General features: G+C 33.8%; 1 protein-coding gene across 1 annotated transcript; it reads left to right on the plus strand.

The window, feature by feature from the left end:
• The first annotated feature begins 1,019 nt into the window (after positions 1-1,019).
• On the plus strand, positions 1,020-6,194 carry LOC110667110 (LRR repeats and ubiquitin-like domain-containing protein At2g30105). Its single transcript, XM_021827837.2, has 10 exons — positions 1,020-1,388; positions 1,479-1,573; positions 1,887-2,045; positions 2,272-2,382; positions 2,532-2,632; positions 4,728-4,865; positions 5,110-5,158; positions 5,379-5,444; positions 5,686-5,805; positions 5,878-6,194. The coding sequence occupies exons 1-10, from the start codon at positions 1,223-1,225 to the stop codon at positions 5,986-5,988; spliced, it is 1,116 nt and encodes a 371-aa protein (XP_021683529.2). The 5' UTR covers positions 1,020-1,222; the 3' UTR covers positions 5,989-6,194.
• The last annotated feature ends 9,728 nt before the right edge of the window (positions 6,195-15,922 follow it).

The following is a 15,922-nucleotide window of genomic DNA, read 5'->3' on the forward strand; positions in this document are numbered from 1 at the left end:
TTTTTATGTGAGAATTGATAGTTTAAATTTAGTATTGCTATTAAATAAGTCATTATGTTTATGTTATTTTATTAATACTTTTATTTTAATATTGATATTATTATTTTAACATTAATACTATTATTTTTATTAATATGTTAATGTTAAAATTATATAATTATTTTTATTTTTAAAATAAATATAATAATGCTGCAAATTTAAGGGTAGGAATCGTAATGAAACTGAAAGTGTAATAATAATAATAATAATAATAATAATAATAATAATAATAATAATAATAATAATGCATTTTAGCAATAATTAATTTACTTAGCTAACATTCATGAATTATGGATCTTGAATAATGAATTATGAGCCACGGATTTGAATTATAAATATGAATTGCGGAACATGCCCTCAACATGGGCTCTTCTTTCTTCTTTTTTTTTTTTATTTTTTTTATTTTATGGATTTTAATTAATATTTAAATTTTCAATAAATAATTAGCTTTTAAGCTTAAATTTAATTATATTGCAAACACATATTAATGGGTAAATAATAATTAGACTGTTTTTTTTGTGCTTTAAGTAATATTTTTATTTTCAGCTTTTTTTTCTTTAATTTCAAAAATTTTTATTTGAATCAGGTTGATATATAATTCTTTGAACAATATTTTTTACTTAGTGAAAAGAAAAAAAAAGTGGTATTTTAATTATTTTATTTACTAAAAAAGAAAAAAAAGTAAAAATGAGCTTTATTAGTAAAGACACTTTTTTTTCTTCTAGCCACATTTTTTCATTTTGAGCTTCATTATTTTTAATTAATTTGCTATAAAAAATATTTTTTAAAATTAATTTAATTTAAATAAAGATTTGAAAGGTCTAATTAAAAAAAAATTAAAGACCAAAAAGATAATTAATTAAAGAGAAAAAAAGTAATTAATTAAAAAAAAGTAATAATTTTTTTATTATGTTAATAATAAGTTGCCTTTAAATTTAATAAATACTTTTCCCCTAAGAAGAGAATATTGACAACTAGCATTCCTCTAATTCACCCAATATAATTAAAAAAAAAAACCTAATAAAATGCATAAACGATGCCATTTTTGCGTAGATTCATTTCTAAAACACGTATAAAAGGGAATAGAAGAAGAAGAAGAAAGGAGAACAGAAGAAAAAGAGTCGCAAATCGTCTGTGGTTATTTGCTCCATGAAAAGTTTCTGAGACCCAAAAAAAAAAAAAAATGGAAGGTGAAGATATCAATTGCAATTCAATAAGCATAACTGTGAAGTTCAGCGGACGATCCATACCAATCTCTGTTTCTCTGGACTCAACGATCAAAGACTTCAAATCTCTTCTTCAACCTCTCACCAATGTTCTTCCTCGTGGCCAAAAGCTCATCTTCAAAGGTCTCGCTTTCTTTAATCTTTCAAGAAACGAATACGCTTCTGTCTTTTGTCAAAATCTCTAACAGCATGTCGTTTTCTTGATGATTCCAGGAAAGTTGTTGGTGGACTCCATGACTTTGAAGGAATCGGAGGTCACAAATGGGGCTAAGGTCATGCTCATGTCCTCCCAGGGATTGCATCAAGGGGTATTCTTATTTCTTATTGTCTATTTGTCTCCCCCTTTTCTTGTTTTTGCTTAAGCTTTTCTGTTCCAATAATGGCACTAAATGGCTTTTTATTGTAGAATTTTACTAAAATCTGGACAATCATTTGGTTCTTTGTTATGGACAATAATGGGTGTGGAAAAAAGGGAACACTATAATGATTATTTAGTTTAATCTATGTGCAAAACTTTTTTTTCTTTAGTGGAATCTTAAAAGGTGTTCGTGTTATTGGATTATATAATGTTGGTTTCAAGCGCAAGTTCAAGGTTTTACAATTTGGGGTTTATTTGAACAGGATGGTCCCATTTTAAAAGATGCTAAAACCCGTCCCATCTCAAGGGCTAATCTTGCTAACAAAATGGTGAATCAAAAGACTGAATTTTCTATAGATAAGAACTGTTTGGATCGATGGAAAGTCACAGGAGTTATTGCTTTGGCTGAATGCAACTTGAAGGTACAAAACTCTATCATTACTATAATACATCCAGTGCACATGTTTCAAGTTTCTTGTTTTCTTGATGTTATTGTGCTGTTCATGGTATAAGCACCATGTCTTGCAGAATTTTCCCCCTTTTTTCACTTCTTTTTAAAATTAGATATTGTCCATACAAACTCTTGCATTCATGTCCGCTGGGGCAATTAATGTCATCTATTTGTTCTTGTTTATTGGAACTTGCAAGGTGCTACCTGATCAAGTGTGGGCTTGTGGACCTTCTACAAGAGTCCTTGACATCAGCAACAATTTGATTCAAGATTTACCAACCAAAATTGGCTGTATGAGTTCTCTGCAGGTAAGTGAAACTCATCTAATATAATTATAGGTGATTTTGCATGAACTATTTAAGTAAATTGTCTTTCATGTGGTAATTGTTTTTGAGCTACTTAAGTAAATTGTATTTCACGATTTTGCATATTCATTCTTCGTCCTCAATTTTTGCAGAAACTGTTCCTGAATGGAAATAGCATGTCAGATGAATCTATTTATTGGGAAGGCCTAACATCTCTAAAGCATCTAACAGTTCTATCTTTGAGCCAAAACCAGTAAGGAGCTTCTGTTATTCGCGATTGTGATTTTTGGTGCATTTGCTGTTCCCTTCATCTGAACACATAAATAACTTTTATGTTTGCCGCTCCCTGTACTTTTGTGGTTTCAAGTAATGGCCAACATTCCATCATGAAATGTTGTGTATGCTGATATTTTATTTGAAACTTTGTGGTGGAAACTTCCTGAGATTTAACTAGTTCTTGACTTAAGAAAGCAAGGTGGGGTGTTGAATAAATTCTCAAATTTAATGTTGGCTGCAATGGAGAAAAGCACTTCAAAAAGGTTTTCAATGATTAGTGGCTGCACAGTTGGTGCTAGACAAAAAGTTGATTCTTTCATGATTAGTGATTGCCAAGGATAAAAATAGAATCAAATATGGATGAACAAAATTTAATAATGGGGCTTTTTATGCTTTCAGGTCTACACCATGAATGTTATTTTTGAATTGTATGGTGAATTAAGTTGAGCAATTTGATGCCAATTTATATAAGGATTCATAAGTTTTGAATTGATGTTTAAAGGTTTTGATGAAGTGAAAACAAAATCTAAATTTTATTTGAAGTTGTTTTTGAAATCAAAAGAAGAGTAAAAGTTGGGCAAAGGAGGTGAAGGCTCATTATTAAATTCCTTTGTATGCCTAATACTTGTTAATCCCCTTGATGATTCCTCCAGGGAAGATGGGGCTGGAGGGTGCAGGAGACATCAATGTCTGGATTACTTTGACAAAATTAAAGGGGTAAAATGTGGAAGCAAACTCTGATAGGTCTCATTGATGCAGCATAATAAACATAGTGATGATCATGGCCTGTTTTCCTTAAGGCGAAATTTCTTCTCTTGGAATCAAAAACCAAGACCTAGTATGTATGAATCCTTAATTGGAATGTAAATTAATGAAGAGGGAAGTGGTTCTTGCTGCAATAGCTACCACAACAAAGCAAAAAAAAAAAAAAAATGATAATAATCATAATTAGTCCTTATTTCAAGTGTGGATGTCATGAGCAGGAGAGATGGATTAAGCTTGAGAAAGGCTGGAGAGGAGAAAACGAGTTTGTAAAGAAGAGGAAGAAGGAAAGACAAGTTAAGAAATTATTGATGGAGGACAAAACCAGACCAAGTGTGTCCGAGGAAAAGCTTTTCTGTTAAATTAAGCATTTGGTGTTTAAGATTGAATGACCCCATTTCCTCTCTCGAATGACCCCATTTCCTCTCTCTCTCTCTCTCTCTCTCAAAAATCACCCATTGAAAATTTTATAACTTTCTATGTTACCTTTTACAAAACTTAAAAGAATAATAATTACATCCTTTACATTTACACAAGAAAACACTACTCATAATAATTTTAATTTTTTCACCACATGCTATATTCAACTTAGGGTCAGAATTCTCTCACATAATCAAAGTAGAAGCTTCTAAAATGTCTAAAAAATTTTTCTTAAGTCATTCTTAATCTTTATGGAATTATTTTATAACATTACTAATAAATCATAAATTATAAGACTCTACTTTTTTCCATATGCGAATTTATATTTCTCCAGAAAGGATTAAATAAAGACAGCAAAAGACTTGTAGTTTTTTTAAAACTCGAATATTATTCTGACCTTTTTTTTTTTTACCTTTTGTGAATCAATTGTGGTAACTTCTTAGTTGATGTGAAGAAGATAAGGAAAGAAACTGGGCTCGTAAAACAATCTCATTGCCAAGTATTCTTGCTTGAACCAGAATTGTGGCACAAGGAGAAAGGCTATAGTAGGATGCAAAGATTGGAAGTGTCTGAATCCATTCACATTCATATTTTGTTACGAGAACTTCTAGCTCATGATTTATCATTCAAAGCCATAATTTTAATTTTTTGTTTAGTTCATTAACAAAGTGTATATTGGTTATTATTATTTGTGAAAGTATATGCTTCCAGCATGTGATTTAGGCTCACCTTGTCTCATATATTTTGTTTCTGTTCAAGGGATTATGTGCTTGAAATTTTAGGTACTTGTCATATTAGCAGTTTAATATAGTTAAAAATGCATGTTATATTCCTAAAGATCATTTCTCTTTTTATTAATTATGGTAAATAGCATGGTATGATAAATGCAGTTTAACGGTGTTGCCTTCTGAATTGGGTGCTCTGAGTTCCTTGAAGCATCTTAATATCTCAAACAACAAGTTGAATTGCCTCCCAGTTGAAATTGGACTCCTCATTCAGCTGGAGGTTTTGAAAGCCAACAATAACAGGTATTGCTTAGATAAAGTTTATAGATGAATATTTGTTGTAAGAATTACTCTTAAATGGAAGATTGTTCAAGAAAGTGATTTGAGACGTAGAATGGGTACTCCAGAATATACCAAGACTATTACTTAGGAAATAAGTAATTGCCAGTGAAATTGTTTCTACTCTCTTTGGTTCTCCTCTGGTGCCTGCTTTATTTCTGGTAGGAATATTTTAGCAGTCTATGATCTACTCATTGCTGTGACTCAGGATGTGCACCATTCCAACATCTATAGGGGAGTGTAATTCCCTTGTTGAGGTAAGATTCTTACTGAATTTTTTCATCTTTCCCCTCTTCAAAGTCTATTTTTGAATTGATAATTTCTCCAATAAAAGTGAATGATTCCGCTATTATTTGCCAATCTGGGTGTAAGTTTTATTTCGCCTTGTTTTTTTAAGTTTTATTTCGCCTCGTTTTTTCCCCTTCCTGTTATGCAGCATATTTATTAATGTCCTTTACCAATCCTTTTGTGGTATAGGTTAATCTTTCATCAAATCTTCTGACAGAATTGCCGGAGTCATTTGGCAATTTGCATAATTTGAAGGTCTCTACTTTATTTCTCTATTTGATGTTCCTATACCGAAGTTAAAAATAATACTCCAACTGGTAACCATACAACCAAGTAAGAGATTGATGATAGCAAAGAGATTGATGATAGCAACTTTAGGAATTCCTTTATATAGACATTTCAATTTTCAACTTGCTAGAGACAGGTCAGCAAGGAAAAACATTCGTACTTTTCCAACTAGTGATACGGTTGTTGCTCTTCTCTTACTCCTGTGCAGGCTTTGTACCTAGGTAATAATGGGTTAAAGTCTCTTCCTTCTGGATTATTCAAGATGTGCCTGCAACTCTCAACACTTGATCTCCATAACGCAGAAATCACGATGGATATTCTTCGTCAGGTTTGCCTTCCTGCCTATTCTCTTTCCTGTTCATGCCATTGTAATAACTTCATAACAAGATTCATTTAACAGTTTGAAGGATGGGAAGATTTTGATGAACGCCGTCGCTCAAAGCATCAGAAGCAACTGGATTTCCGAGCTGTGAGCTCTGCTGAATTTGATGAAGGTGCTGATAAAAATTGATGATCTGGTTCTGGGGTTACATTTGGCACTAGAACAAATTATTGGCTCAAGATTGTTTTCTTATACATGGCACAATTTTGTTCTAGATCCTGATGAAAATTGATTATGCTTTGATTGAGTTGCGAGTAGCGTGTATGCTGATGGTGTCCAATTACCCGAATTGTTCAAGTCACATTGTTTAGCAATATGTGACTAATTTCTTGTCACTGTCTCTCCGATTTTACTAACCTTCTCTAGACTTCATCAATCTAGACTTTGGTCTATCATGATTCAAGACACAGATATGTGAGTATTATGCTTTTTACATATGGACATGTTTGTGTCTTAAGTTTATAACAGATCAGATTTAGATAAAATTTTTTCATATTTTTGGTCCAATCCTTAACCTGAGGGAGCAGTATCTATTATGGAGTTCCAGTGAAGGCACAAGTTATCTTGATGAACCTGAAGCAGTTAGCTCTTCCAGAGAATCTAAGTTTTATGAAATTTTTCATAAATTTGCTGTGTGACCCAAACATTACAGAGATTAATTTTCAGAATAATGGTTATTTTATTTTTTATACAATAAAGTCATCTTTATTTTTTTTAAGTATTTATTCTAATTACAATCTTTGTAATAAATTATAAATTTAATTTCTGAAACATATTTTATAATATCTTATCTAATAGTATTACATATTACTATCTAATAGTATATTTAAGTATGTCGGTAAAATTTAAATAAGCAAAGTTATAAACAAAATTAAAAGTAAAACTATTTGAGTGGAATGGTTTTGTAATTAAATAAAAGGGGAAATTGTAAGAAGGTAGCCTGTGGTTTCTGGTAATTTTCACTGCAGAGCTTAGATTTGATTTCTGACACAAAGTGATACATCACAATTACGCCCCATTCGCTAAATTTAAAAAGAAAAATGATTACAGACAAGAACATCAATCCAACTTACCTAAAACTTCGATGGAGAACCTCTTTTGTAATGCTCTAGTAACCAACATACAAAAATCTTAGCCATTTTAGCGTAGGAAACTCAAAATGGACAATATGTGGAAGAGTTTTGAGAACATGGAAGCTTGTTGGTGTTGCCTATGGGAGTAAGAGATAGAGTGGGAGAGAGCGGCATATCAAAGCGTCCAAAAAAAAAAAAAGCTTGTTATAAAAATAATTTGACTAATAGACAACTTAAAATTTGTGGGCATGTTAAATATTGAATGTATCAATTAAAATGTACTTCTAACTTTTAGATCAGATGATTGAAGGAATCACCTATACTGAATGCAACTTTACTTTTGATTGTAGAATAAATTAGAAAATAAGAAGTTATCTCACAGAAATTAGAATTGAAATTGAAAAAAAAAATTATATTACTTCAAAGTCAGTACAGTGATTATAAATTAAAATTGTAATAGAAATTAAAATGAACAATGCTTAGAAATTAAAATTGACTACTAGAGTATTGGATTGATTTAGTTGTTGGAGTCTTTGGATTGTTGATTGTTTAATTGGGTTGACTGGTTGAGTTGGTTGGTTGGTTGGTCAGGCATTGCTCTATGGCACAACATTGTCTTTATATAGCTTCACTTGAAAGAACTTGAAAGCCTCTTAAACTTGTACTTTTCAGGCAGTTCTCAGTAGTTACGCTCATCGTCTGCAGTTGCTTCTTAACTTCCCTTGTAGCAGATAACTTCTCACAAATAATTACTTTAATCACCCAAAAATAATTAATAAAAATCATTTTAGGCCTCTAAATTAAATTAATACAATAAAATTAATTAAATTAATTTCAGAAAAAATTAATTTAATTAATTATAGGCCTCAAAATAATTAATGAGCTAAAAATAATTATTTTGGTGTAAACAATTGCTCCTCATACATGGATCGGCCGGTTAGGACATTCTAATGTGGAAATTAATTTTTTCTTTCACACCTAAACTCTTATGCTCCCTTTTAATGTTGCAATTCAACATAAAAACCATAGCAGGTGACTTATTTAGCTAATGGGAATTTAAATTTTAAATAAAACCTATCACCAACAAAGTTTCCTAATTCCCATAAAACTCTAATTAAAGTGAAAATAATTACCTTTCCCAATATAATAAAAGCTACCCACCATTAATAAGGCTTTTCTTTTACCCATTATATTTTGCTAACCACACTTCATATTCTTCTCCAAATTTCTCTCAACTGTTATCACAAATTCTCTAAATATTTTCATTCTCATCAACTAAAACCAACAACCTTATTACTATTTTTTTGCCAAATCATCCAAAAACCCATTTCCTTTCTTCTTCTTTTTATTTTCTTCTATTTTTTTTCCTTTTCCTTTTTTGGATCACCATACTTACATTATTTGGGCTACCACCGTCAGCCACCCATCGTTGTTGGCCACCTACTTGCATCACACCATTGGTTTGGGTCCACCACCGATCGTTAGGAGGCCTGGAAGTCTTCCTTTGCTCACTGTCTAGCCTTTTGCGCAAGTTTCGTGTTCTTTTGGTCTACACCTAACGCCATTTTGGTACTCTCTCAACTCCATTCTCTGTCTTCATACTTCTTTTTGCCATTTCTTAGTTCTAATAACCATTTCTTGGTTATATAGGCATTGGGTCTTGTGTGAGTATTATTGATTTGTTGAGACTTTACAAGAATTTCAAAGAAATTGTAGGTACCATGTAATATTGATGTTCATGAATAAATTTGGACATGTTGGGTAACCTGTTGACATTGTCTTTGCATTTAGATTTTGCACTAAAAAATTGTCTTTGATGTAATACCCCTACATGCATAGTCCTGTGCAAATCACTATTCCGATGACCGGTGTTGGTCTGGACAATTAAGAGGATTAGAATCATATTTAAGTCACCTAGAAAATCCCTAAATAAAAATTAATAGTAATTACCAGAAGGTAAAATATAAATAAGAAAAACAGAGCCTAAAAAGTTAAATGAGCCGAAGGTCATAGCGATGGATGACCTTACCGGGAAGTGACTGCGAGGTCAGTTCCAACCCTAATTTTGAACGGGACATTATGATACCGCAGTCCTAAAAATTATTACGAAGCTAGTGGAAAAGAGAAAATCATAGAAAAGAGTTGAGAAGTAGGTCAAATAATTAGGTCAGAATTTCGGAAGAAATACAGTGTTATTGGAAAATCGGATCAGACCAATAAGGGGCAAATTGATCAATTCACCCTTAAAGGTGACTGTTGGCCTAAATGTCTATTAATATGTTGGAAATTAAATTTATGAAAATTAGATTTAAAGTGAAGAGGTTGTGGAAAGGAAAAGAAAAGAAATTAAAAATAAGCATTATTACATCACTCAAGTGATGTAAGCATGACCTAAAAAAATAATAATAATATAATTTGGTAATTATTAAATTGTGGATAATTAAGACATAAAAGTCAAGAAAATTGAATTAAAAAGCAAAAGTTTCCTCTTTCTTCAACCTTGGCCGGCACCTCTCCCATTCTCTCCCATAAAATCTCCATGCAAGCTTACTTTAAAGCTTTTTAAACCCTAAAATTAACCATAATCTCCCCAACTCTCTTAAGTAAATCTTACCCTTGCATCTTAGTAAGAAGATTGAAGGAAGAAAAACTCAAGAAAAAGGTAGAAAATTGAAGAGGGAAAAGCTACCTAAAGAGGTTAGTAGTGAATCTTCAATTTCTCTCTTTATAATTATGATTAGGTACTTAATCTAAGTTAGAAAGTGTTGAAAATTGAAACAAATTGACAAGGTAAGGAGCCATAGAAAATTCGGTCAGCTCTGAGTGGTTAGGGTTTGGTGTGCTTTGACCTAATTGAATATGAATTCTAAGGTTAGTGAAGTTATATGTATGTTTAGAGTATTAAAATTGCATGAATTGAATTAATGGAAAATTAGGGTTCTTGACCCTTAGGGTTTTAGGGGAAAAATTTAAGAATTTGGTAAATTGATGTACTTTGACCTAAATGAGGTTTAAAATGGTCAATTGTGTGACACCCCTTACCCGTCTACAGTGTAGCCGAGTAAGATATGCCACACAGTGTACCGGAACGTCTTATTTTAATTCAATCATTTTTGTTCTTCCTAATTTATCTTTTTTCATAGTTATGTAGTACAATTTGTGAAATATAATTCATTTCAGTTATTTATTGAAATCATAAATTTATTTGAGGTTTCGCAAATTTTATAAAAAATTCGGCAGAGTATCGGCTAAAAATGGAAAAAACAATTCTTCAAAACCTGTGAAAAATACTTCCAATATTTTCAATCAATCCCAAACTCCATTTCATCAACAAAATCTCAATATTTTTTTCAACAACATTTCCATTTCTTAATCATTCATCTCATATGATAATCATGTAAAAGTCATAAATAAATATTCACTTTTTTATTCATAAACACAATTTTCACTATTTACATTAATACCAAAATACATTACATAAGTTTCAATTACATATGAGAAAATAAAAGTTAATTACAAAATACCCAAAATGAAACCTAGTGTCCTACCTATGCACTGACGTCGGTGAGGTGAAACGGACACTATGCGGAGCTGCAGAAGGTCTCACCCAGTCTGTGGTCTATTGGGCTCTTAGTCGGTCTCTCCAGAACCTACGCGTGGCAAAAGCAACTCGCTAAGCAATAATGCTTAGTGGTACCAATAATAAAATAAAAAGAAGTAACAGAAAATAAATATGCAGTGAATGTATTGATGTCTCATTACAAATAAATTTTCGATGAGTATTTGTAGTCTTACTTATTTTGTACTTGTTATATTCATTATTTCATTAAATTTATCCACTTTTATTTTTGGTTTCCCTAGTAACCTATACTAGACGATTGGACTGGATAAACGGGTAAACTAGCACTGGGTATCAAGTACCTCGGGCCGTCACACCATCGGTCACTTATGTGTCTCCCGGTGTGCAATAGAACAACTAATAAGCTGTAATAACATTAGGCACAAGGCCAAGTCTCAACACAATGTCAGAATGGCTAAAAGCCATAAAATCACAGAATGGCATAATGCCATGTGCAGTACTGCTAATTGAACCCAATTGGCATGCTAACCTATCCAAACCAATCATGCTAGGTGTACTAGGGCATGTTACACTTTTAAATTATACAATTCTTGAAATTTAAGGTTAGGTGTTACTATTCATTTCATTAGTCAACTAAAATGTTGACATTTGCATAGACAATAGGTACATTGGTTCTAATACTCTCAAAATACTACATTTTGCATTCTAAAATTGTTGGTATTGGTTGCCAATACCATTTCTAAGCTTAGTGTTTGTTATTCAAAATTTTTAGATTTCAAGCCTCATATTTACTGTTCCATTGGTCATTTATACAGTAGGAATTTAGCAAAATTGTCTTCATGAAAGTTCTTCCTTATTTTGTCTAGTTACATTTTCTTTTTTGAATCACTCCATTTGGAGTTTTGTAGCTCAAGTTATGGCCTAAACACCATAACTGGCCGGATTGGACATAATCCAAAATTCTGGGCAAAACTGGTTGTGCCAGATTTGGTAACCTATGTTTGGTTGGCAATATGACTAGGTTATGATCAGAATTTGGATTTTTGTTTTTCATCAAAGTTGTAGGTCTATGTCTCAGCTTTCCTCTCATAAAATTTCAGGTCAATTGGACCTTTCTACACTGAGTTATGACTAAATAAATAAATACTATTCATTTGATCATTTTGCCCAGGCAGAATGCAAGTCACCAGGATTAGGGCAATTTTTAGGCCAACTTGGTTTGGTTTTTTAGGTAGGGTTTCTTCACCAAAGTGGTGCCATTATGTGTCTAGTTTCATTTCCAATTGGCGTTGTACCAATTGAACCTCTACAACTCCATTTATAACTGTCCAAACCTGCTGGACTCATACTCAGTCCTGCAGGTCAACCAAGGCAGCTCACCCATACACAAATGCCAAGCCTCAACTCACTTCATTTCCTCATCATACACATTCAAATGGTCACTAATTGACCATTAAAAGGTTAATGAGCCATCACATGAGCAAACCCTAATGTTGTTAAGTGTCCCTATTTTTCCATGTTCATACATGCCTAATCTTTGCATTTCACCTAAATAGCTAAGTTCAATCATGCATTTAGCACTAAGAGCTGCTCATCAACACCTTGCTATCAAGCAAAATCATCAAACCCTAGCTAACCCTAGCTGCCAAAATTTATAAGGTGCACACACACACTTGTTTGTTTTATTTTCTTATATTTCCTACACAATTCATGCCATTGAACATGAATTAAAACAAAAGGAACAAGAATTGGACACTATCCTTTTTTTGAGCAGAATTCTCCCAAGTTTAAACTTCACTTTCTTGGCTTTTCTTAGCAGCCAATCACCTTGCCAAGTTGTATAGACAAATTTTGTTGAAGTGGACTTAGGGTTTCAAGTGAGATTTGGTGAGTTAGAAAGCTTATATAACCTTTAATGGTGGTTTTGGGTAGGAGAAGAGGAAACGACTGGTTTGGATGAAGGAGACGAATCTAATTTCTTTTGATTATTTTTGTCTCAATTATCCCTTTTTAATAGGTTAGCTTAATTATGATTGGTGGGGAAAGGGTTGATGACATCATGTGATGTCAAAATTGTCATTTAATCTCATTTTCTTTCCTTTTCTTCTTTACTCATTTTCAATTTAATTTTTAGCAATATTTATTCACATTTTATGTCATAATAATTATTTACTTAACTGGACAAGTCAGCCAAAAATTACCTCTAAAGGCGAAATGACCAAAATGCCCTCCGTTGGGCTTAACAGACTAAAATTGTTTATACCAATTGAAAATTTTTTTCTAAGCATTTTCTTGACATTCTAATGCCATAGGAACCTCAATGACCCTTTTCTGGAGTTCCAAAAATTATTTTATGAATTTTCCCCCTGGTCTAGGGCTCTTAGTTGTGAGAACCGCAACTTCCTACTAGGTTACCCATCGCTTGGGCACCGGCTCATTTAACTTGGTTGTATTTTATTTCTAAAATTTTTTCTAAATTTTTCTTATTAATATTTGGGTTAATTATGATTCTTCACTTTAGTTTAAATATTTTTCCAGACGTTCTAGCTGTCTGGACCGACACCGTTCACCGAAACAATAGAATGTACAGAATTGCTACAATGAGGGTGTTACAACTCTTCCCCTCTAATTTAAATTTTGTCCTTGAAATTTACCTGATGCAAACAGTTGAGGGAACTGTTGCCTCATTGTCTCTTCACTTTCCCAAGTTGCCTCCTCAGTGTTGTGGTGCCTCCAAAGCACTTTCACCAGTGGAATCTGCTTATTTCTCAACTCTTTCACTTCCCGAGCCAGGATCCGTATGGGTTCTTCTTCATATGTCAAATCCGGTCGTACTTCAATTTCTTCCATGGAGATGACATGTGAAGGATTTGAGCGGTATCTTCTTAGCATAGATACGTGGAATGCATTGTGGATCTTGTCCAGCTCTGATGGTAAAGCTAGCTTGTAGGCCACTGGACCCACACGTTCAATGACTTCATATGGGCTAATGAACCTAGGGCTTAACTTACCTTTTCTTTCAAACCTCAGTACTTTCTTCCATGGTGACACCTTGAGAAACACTTTGTCGCCAACCTTATATTCTATTTCTTTTCTCTTCAGGTTGGCATAAGAGTTTTGTCTATCTGAGGCAACCTTCAGATTGGCTTTGATTAGCTTTACCTTCTCCTCAGTCTGTTTCACCAGGTATGGCCCTACCAGTTTATCTTCGCCTAATTCAGTCCAACACACTGGAGTTCTATATTTCCTCCCATACATTGCTTCATACAGGGCCATTTGGATGCTAGCTTGGTAGCTATTGTTGTATGCAAATTCTGCCAGTGGGAGGTATCTATCCCAATTTCCCTCAAACTCAATGACACAACTCCTCAGCATATCCTCAAAGGACCTGACATATATTTCATGTTATTATTATCATTTCAGTTCAATATTTGTATTAGTTCAATTGGTTTCAATTGTTTACCTGAATTACTCTTTCTGATTGCCCATCCGTCTGAGGATGGAAAGCTGTGCTGAAGTGGAGTTGTGTACCCAAGGATTTATGCAACTTCTTCCAAAATCTCGATGTAAACCTTGGGTATCAATCAGATATAATGGAAAGTGGAATTCCATGCAGTCTAACTATCTCACTGATATACAATTCTGCTAACTTCTCCAGTGAGTAGTCAGTCCTAACTGGCAGAAAGTGTGCTGACTTTGTCAATCTATCTACTATCACCCATACTGCATCATGCTTCTTTTGGGTGAGAGGTAGACCACTTACAAAATCCATGGTGACCCGATCCCATTTCTATTCAGGTATGCATATAAGCTGTAGCAAACCCGATGGAATTTGATGTTCTGCCTTGACTTGCTGACATGTCAAGCATTTAGTCACATAGTCAGCTTATGTCCTTCTTCATACTAGGTCACCAATAATGAAGCTTCAGATTATGATACATTTTTGTACTTCCTGAGTGCATAGCATAAACACTGGTATGTGCCTCTTTTAGAATATTGGCTTTCAATTCCCCATCATATGGTACACATGCTTTTCCTTTGTAGTACAGACACCCATCTGCTTTCACCTCATAGTCAGTTACTTTCCCTTCTGAGACTTTACTCACAGTAGTCATTAACTTTTCATCTACATTCTGCCCATCTAAAATCTGTTGTAATAGGTTTGGCCTCACTTACAACTCAGCCAAAATAGCTCCATTTTGAGCCAAAGATAGACGGGCATTCAATGATCTCAAAGCTGTGATGGATTTTCTGCTCAAAGCATCAGCAACTACATTTGCCTTCCTAGGATGATAGTCAATCACACAATTATAGTCCTTTAGGAACTCAATCCATCGCCTCTGTCTAAGGTTGAGCTCCTTCTGGGTTGGCAAGTATTTCAGACTTTTGTGGTCTGTGTAAATATAGCACTTTTCACCATACAAGTAATGCCTCCATATCTTCAGTGCGAAGATAATTGTTGTAAGTTCTAGATCATGGGTAGGGTAATTCTGTTCATGTGGCCTTAGCTGCCTGGAAGCATAGGTGACCACCTTCCCCTCTTGCATCAATACACACCCTACCCATTATGAAAGGCATCACTGTAGACCATAAAGTCCCTTCCCAACACTGGCTGTGTTAATACTGGTGCCTCTGTCAACATAGCCTTCAACTTCTCAAAACTGGTCTGACACTTGTCATTCCAGTCAAATCTGACATTCTTATGTAACAACTTGGTCATTGAAGCAGCTATTAAAGAAAATCCCTTCATAAATCTTCCGTAATACCCAGCTAGCCCTAAGAAACTTCTGACCTCAGTTGTATTTCTAGGAGGCTTCCATTCCATCACTGCTTCTATTTTCTTGGGATCCACCCTAATCCCATCAGCTGATACTACGTGTCCAAGGAATGCAATTTCATTCATCCAGAAGTCACACTTGGACAACTTAGCATACAACTTCTTTTCTCTCAGGGTTTGCAGAACAATCCTCAAATGCTCATCATGTTCTTCCCTGGTCTTGCATATACCAAAATATCATCAATAAAGACCACTACAAACCAATCTAGGTATGGATGGAAGATACAGTTCATAAGATCCATGAATGCTGCTGGTGCATTTGTTAGGCCAAAAGGCATCACTAGGAACTCATAATGCCCATACAGGGTCCTGAATGCAGTTTTTGGCACATCTGCATCCTTCACCCTCAACTGATGATACCCTGATCTGAGATCAATTTTGGAAAATACTCTTGCTCCCTTCAACTGGTCAAACAGATCATCAATTCTAGGTAATGGATATTTGTTCTTCACAGTCACCTTATTTAACTGCCGGTAATCAATGCATAACCTCAAAGTCCCATCTTTCTTCTTTACAAACAGCACTGGAGCTCCCCATGGTGACACACTGGGGCGTATGAACCCCGTATCCAGC

The sequence above is a fragment of the Hevea brasiliensis genome, chromosome 12 (genome assembly GCF_030052815.1).
Source record: "Hevea brasiliensis isolate MT/VB/25A 57/8 chromosome 12, ASM3005281v1, whole genome shotgun sequence".
In the NCBI taxonomy this organism is placed as follows: Eukaryota; Viridiplantae; Streptophyta; class Magnoliopsida; order Malpighiales; family Euphorbiaceae; genus Hevea; species Hevea brasiliensis.